The sequence below is a fragment of the Arachis ipaensis genome, chromosome B09, assembly GCF_000816755.2.
Source record: "Arachis ipaensis cultivar K30076 chromosome B09, Araip1.1, whole genome shotgun sequence".
Lineage (NCBI taxonomy): Eukaryota > Viridiplantae > Streptophyta > Magnoliopsida > Fabales > Fabaceae > Arachis > Arachis ipaensis.
Window position 1 is genome coordinate 12,418,394 of NC_029793.2, and position 7,059 is coordinate 12,425,452.

Sequence of the window (7,059 nt, forward strand, 5' to 3'; positions counted from 1 at the left end):
CTTGATTTTATTTGGTATTAATTTTTTTTTTGTTTTAACTGCTATAATTGAGAGATCTTTTTTAACTATAAATATTGTGAAAAATAACTCAGAAACAAAATAAAAGATGAATTTTGTGCTAATTGTCTTTTACTTATATTGAAAAAAAATTAGGGATAAACATTCTTTTGGTCCCTAACGTTTAGGGTCAGAATCGAAACCGTCCCCAACGTAATTTTTTATTTAGAATCGTCCTTAACGTTTTATTTTGTATTAAAATCGTTCTTTTAACGTTTTACGGGCAAAAACCGTGACCATAGATAAGGCTGTGGTCACGGTTTTAAGGAGGGGTGACCATAGATGCTATGGTCACGGTGAAAACTGTGACTATAGATTAACCTATGGTCACTGTGAAAAAAACGTGGTCTAAAGTGTCAGAATTTGAAAATAGAAACCGTGACCATAGATAAAAAAAACCGTGATCATAGACCTATGGCCACGAGAGAATAGGCCACGGTAAAAAACCGTGACCATAGGTCCAAAACCGTGACCATAGATCTATGGTCACTTTTTTTACTAGTTAAAACCGTGATCATAGGCTTTTTTTTTTGTAATTATAAAATATATAGAAGGATAAGATGAAAGTAAAAATTTTGTATGTGAAATATTTTGTCTGGAGAGCATGGTGGAGCTGCAACTTATCCTTTCCTTCACCCATAAAGTGAGAGATAAACTTACAGTCTAATCTTACCATATGCAGCTTCAAGTCTTCAGCCACCTTATATTGAGAAGAAGTTATGTTCGGTAGACAATAATTTTTGTAAATAATGTGAATAATAGACTTTAGAATTGTTTCAATAAAGTAAAAAAAAATACTCCACTCCTAAATTACCTCCTAAACCTTAACATTAGGATAATCATCTGCATACTTAGTGAATTGAATATCCAACCGTTATAACTGTGCATAAGTAAATCGAATAAAAAGAAATAACCATCCTATTAAAAATAATAAACATAATCATCTGCATATCTATTGAATTGAATATCCAACATATCCATTGTTCATATTGTTTAGTATTCTCATTATCTACATATAATTTTTCATTGGAAAGAGCGAAGGATGTGATGGACTAACATAACATGAATGAGCCCCTTTTCAACGAGCATTAATTTTATTCAACCATTTTTTAAAGGGGATGTTCTCATAAAGACGCGTAAAATGTCTTTTTGTAAAGACGTTTTAAGTGTCACATTTTTTTTTTTTTTACCAAAGATATGAGACTCGAACCCGCAATCTTTTAATTGAGTATGAGGAAACTATGCCATTTGAGCTATTATTGCTCATTGACAGTAAGTATATTGCTCTTAATGTAAAATACATTGTTATTAATATTTTTATCAAATTGGCTAACGTTATTATTTTAGAATTATTTTAGAATGCTCTAAATATTTTTTCTCGAAAAACTAATATAATTTCAGTGTTATTAACATATGTTCTAAGAATATATTTTAACAATATCACAACAAAAAATATTTTACTAATTAAAAATTATTGAAAAGGATAACTTTTTATATTTTTAATTTATTGAATATATTAAAATATTAAAATTTTTTATTATTATATCACTGTCATAGGCTAATATTGAAAATAAAGGATAATTTTTTTATTATTTACTGTCATAAGCTATTGATAATCCAAGAGTCAATATATCAGATAATGTCTTTCTTTAAAATCTGACTAGCATTTCTAGACTTGGATTATATTTTTGACAATTTTTTAGCTAGCCTCTTACAATGCTAAAATTGATCGTGAGAACTGTTGATGATCCCTTATTTTATTTTGTGATCAAACTATGTATGTGTATGTAGTTGTTCAAATTGGCATGTGTTTATCCTTCTCTATATATACAAAGGTGATTGCTATGATGTTTAAAAATATTTATTTAACTTATTAAAAAAGTTAAAAATTAATATTTAATTTTAAAAATATAAAAATAAATAATTGTTAAATATTTAAAATTTATCTTAAAAAAAAAAATTAGCCACCAAATTATAGATATTATAAAATTTGTTGCATTTTTTATGCTGAGTTTGAATAATGAAAAATACGTGGTTATGCTGGTTAGTTATAGTTTCTGCATTCGAATTAATTCGCTGGAAACAATTATAAATTTGTTGTAGTTTGAAATTATTTTGAAATTTTGCTAATCTGTTATTGTTATGTTAACATCAGTGTATGTAATACTCAATTGCATCCATTAATAGAACTTATAAAATATGTAGATTTTTCTGTCTCATTATTTTTCGTCATTGTTAGCTTCGCTATTCCACTATTTTTCTTAATGTCTTCGATGATTAAGGGAAGTTTCTTTCTCTTATTTCCTTTGTTTTGCCCTTGTTTTGAGCTTTTCCTGTGTTCATCTTTGTTTCTACGCTTTCTGCTTTTAGCCATGATCTCATTTCTTTGGATTTGTTAGCTCTTTTCTTTTTATCTTTAACGGCTTTTGCACAATTATTTTCTTCATGTTTTATGAGTCCACAATAATAACAAAAATTTGGCAATCTCTCATACCTGAAGTCAACCTAGATCAACCCATCCTCCTTTCTTCCAAGACTTGCTCCTTTTAATAGTGGCTTGTTTGTGTTTACAGTGATGGTCGCCTTAAGGAATCTTGTTTGGTCTCTAGCAAGTTCATATATCTTGCATTCTTTTCCCTCTCCTAGGCTTGCAGCAATTTTCCTGCCTAATCTGGTCGTTTTGCAATGCTTGGGCATATTCCACATTTGGATAGTGATGTTTGTTTGTTTGGTCCTTTTCCCCCAACTCCTCCATTCTATCCCATTTTTTTGAGAGAGGCCGTAAGTTCTTAAAAGGCGATGAATTCCCCTTTAGGTTTCAACTCCACTACTCTCATTCTCTTCGGTTTCTTCCATACATTATGCACGACAAAGTGGATCCATGAGTTGTTTATGTTTTTGTTCAAGGTTTGTGTTCTGTGTTACATGTTTTACAATTGTGTTTGACATTTATGGTGTTGTCAATAGAACAGGATTCTACCGATTTGAGATCAGTACAAAGACAAAAGGGTACACAATATTGTACGGACATTTTTCACTTCACTTCTTCAAACTGTAGGAGAGCCCTTGGCTTCAAGGATGATGGACCCACGTTGTACGCTGGGGGAACTTGCTCCAACTAGAGTTTTGCAAAAAAAAAAAAATAATAATAATAGTTATATACGAATGTATATATTTGTCCATTATTATAAAGTAATTATCTAAATAGGTTTATGAGAATTTTAAAAGTGGACACTTTAGTCCGTAAAAAAAATTAAGAGCACTGATAATCTATAACATTATCAAAATAAGACTATCTTTGCCTCTTAGAGAATCATCCTCATTTAAGTCAGTCGCTAACTTTACATTATCCTTATCAGCTTGGGAATCAATCTGTTTCTGAGCCTTGAACACAGTATCACCAAAACAACAAGAATAATCTGGGTGCTCCACAAGTTCCTAGGCACTTACAATTTTCAATCATTATTTCTCTGGCCATATTATCTACTTCAGATGCGGGAATAGTTTTTCATTGTGCTGCATGCTTGTCAGGATCCAACATAGTACAGTAAGCATCGTGAATCCTCATGAACTCGTTCGCCGATGGGCCGATCGCTCGCCGCCATATCTGGGTGGCAGACTCTGGTTAAAACTAGTTGGTTGAAACTAGCTGTTAAAAAGTGGTTATTGAAAAATACCCGTTACAAACACAAATACAAATATGAGACGAGGCTTGAATATGTTTGCTCACACTTAACTCTTAATGGATGGGAACTATGATTTCAATGACAAGTCTTTGGATGACTTGGCTGAGAAAATTGTGTTCAATGACTCAGATGACTTTGATGGCATAAATCCGAGTGATTGAATTAAGAAATTTTTTTTTGATGACTCAGATCAACGCCAACTTGAAATTGTTTTGCAATTGTATGAGAAAGTTTCTTTGCCCAAAACTCTTAGAAGGATAGATAAAGGTCGTTAAGAAGGACATCAACGACTTTTCAACGATTACTTTGCACCTAACCTAGTATACCTTGGTGATATATTTTAACGGCGATTTCAAATGAAAAAACATGTATTTCTTTACATTATTGAAGCCCTTTCTGAGGTAGATCCATATTACCAGCAAAAAGTCAATGCCGTAGGAAATAAAGGCTTATCTCCATTACAAAAATGCACAACTGCCATGAGTATGTTAGCATATGGAGTTTCGGCTGACGTTGTTGATGATTGCACACAAATAGGTGAAAGCACTGCAATTGAGTGCTTGGAAAAGTTTGTTGAAGATGTAATTTCAGCTTTTGAGTGTGAATTCTTCTGTACCTCAAATTCGAATGATGTACAATGCTTTCTAAAGATAGGAGAGAACCGTGGCTTTCCCAACATGAAGGGAAATATTGACTGCATGCATTGGAAGTGGAAAGATTATCCAAAAGTTTGGAAATGTATGTTCTTAAGTGATTACTGTGGGGTTCCCACTATTGTACTTGAAACTGATGTTTCTTCTTCTGACCTTTGAATATGGCATGTTTATTTTGGAGTTGCTGGTTCCAATAATGATATTGATGGTTAAATTGTTCATCGTGTTTGACGATGTTTTACAAAGTTGCACTTCAGAAATAAACTATCCTATAAATGGTAACTCATACAATAAAGGATAATATTTATTAGATGGTATATATCTTAAATGGGCAACATTTGTTAAAATAATATGCCAATGACAAAAAGATAAACAAAAAAAATATTTGCATGATATCTATAAAGGTAATTAAAAAGATGTAGAACGAGCACTTGGAGTGTTGCAAGCTTATTTCGCAATCATTCACAGCCTAACATGATTTAGAGATAAAAAAAAAATTTGAAAAAATAATGAGAGTTTGCATCATATTGCATAATATAATTGTTGAAAACGAAAGAGATAGATATGCTTATACTTTTACTAAACTCCCTTCTTATGACGATGTCGACAATGACCATTTACAACCAGAGTTAGGCGAAGAGTCTTTTGCTCCTGAGAAATATATTCAAAAAAATGTCGAACTTCGCAATAGACTAAAGCATCGACAACTACAAACAAACTTGGTTGAGAATATTTGGTTCACAATACAAAATAAGTTTAGTTTAGAGCTTTATTATTTTTAATATTATGTTGTCTTTGTTAATATTCTATTTATGTAATGTTTTAAATATGTAATATGTTTTTTTAGTGTTATATTTAATTAGCTAATATTTTAAAGTATATTTTTATTAGTGTGTAATATCTTTTATATTTATGGTATATAATTAATAATTCTGTAATTCTATATTTTATTTTAGTTAAATTTTCACAACTTAACTAAAATGATTTGAAATAATTAAAAATAATTTAAAATTAGAAAATTAAAATGAGACTAAACATTAAAGTATCAAATCTCATATTGAGTTTTGAATCAAATTTTATTTATATGGTCCCACAAATACTTATATGACATTTTGTGAGATCCAAAATAAAATTAAACTGAAACCAAATATTAAAGATGCTCTTAGAATTATTAACAAATATTAACATAATTAATCACTAAATGTTAATTTGCGTTTTCATATAAATTTATAAGGATTTACACTTCAGACAGGTTAGTCCATAAAAAAAAAGTACCAATAAAGTTCAACAGGATAGCATGTGGATAAGTTGGTTCAAATTTAGACATTCTACTTTAATCATAGAGGACTAATTTAAAAATAGTATGTCTATATTTGCAATTCTTAAAGACTTTATTAATAATTTTTTTTAGAAATTAATCTGTCCGAAGTGTAAATTCTCAAGAGTTTATTTGTTACTTTACCCTAATATCTAATATCTTTGGTAAAAAGGAAAAACACCATTTTCTCTTTTTTGAAACAACTATGAAAACCAAAATTTTAAAAATCAAACAAATTATCTAACTGGACGATATAGAGATTTAAAAGGTTAAAGATTCTACTAAAACTCAACCGTAGTTGGACTAGATACAATAAAATAATATATTTACGTATAAAATATTTATTTTTAAAAAAATTGATTTTTTATGGTTTATAATTGAAATCAGTTAATAGTTAAAAACGGCACAAGTTCGACCAATTAACTGATTTTTTGACTAATTCTTTCCTATTTTTATCGGTTTACTGTCAAGCAATTTTTATCTTGAATCAAAGTGGTATAGTGATCAATTTTTAGTTAACTAATTCGGTTTTTGTCCAAAAATTAGGAGTTAGTATTCTTCAAATGTTCTGCAAATTAGTTTTAATTGGAAAGTCGAATTGGTCAAACCAGTTCTTCAATATAAAAAGTAGTTATTTTTACTAATGTAGCGTTATATAATTAGATGTATCTGTAAAATTATTTTACACTGTTAATACATCAAAATTAGATAGAGTGTAAACTACTTTTGAAATTGCTGAATCACCTGAGAACCGTGCGGTTAGACCAAACCTGGACCTGGCCGCTTTTAGACAAAGACGCTAAACCGCGTCGTTTCTAGGCTAAAGAGTAAAAGGTAAAAAGTAAAAACTGTTCCGTGTTCAATCAGTCTTCACATTCAAAGAAACCCTAGCCTTCCACTCTCCAGATACCTAAGCCAAGCGGCGTCACTCCAGCGTCACGCCATCGTCGATTCGTTCTACCACCGTCTGTTGCAGTTTTCGGCCGTGCTCTCTCTCCCTCGAGTTCCATCGTGCTCCCTCTCCCTCATACTCTATTCGAGTGAAGGTTTGCTGTGATTTTAGGTATTTTCCTTGTTGTTTAGTTCTTAGTCGTGCTGTGTTTTCTATGATTTACTGGTTTGATTTTTTGTTCTTGTTTTTTCTTATTTAATTGTTCAATCATGGATGTATTTGCTGTAAATTGTTCAATTTTGGCTGCCTTGGTTAGTTGGTGTTTGGAGAATAATTTTCTTTCACTTAATTTATGTTGTTGGTTTATAATGGCTGCCTTGGTTGATTACTTGTTATTCAGTTCTTGGTCTTGCTGTGATTTATTTTAGTTCTTGTTCTTGCTCTTTTGCTGTT

General features: G+C 30.6%; 1 protein-coding gene across 1 annotated transcript; it reads left to right on the forward strand.

The window, feature by feature from the left end:
- On the forward strand, positions 3,800-4,555 carry LOC107615012. The gene is made up of 2 exons (XM_016317134.1): positions 3,800-3,896; positions 4,134-4,555. The coding sequence occupies exons 1-2, from the start codon at positions 3,800-3,802 to the stop codon at positions 4,553-4,555; spliced, it is 519 nt and encodes a 172-aa protein (XP_016172620.1).

Coding starts and splice junctions, on each gene's coding strand:
- LOC107615012 (XM_016317134.1), top strand. CDS start 3,800: ATGGATGGGAACTATGATTTCAATGACAAGTCTTTGGATGACTTGGCT. Junction 3,897..4,133: donor CTTTGATGGCATAAATCCGA/GTGATTGAATTA, acceptor ACATTATTGAAG/CCCTTTCTGAGGTAGATCCA.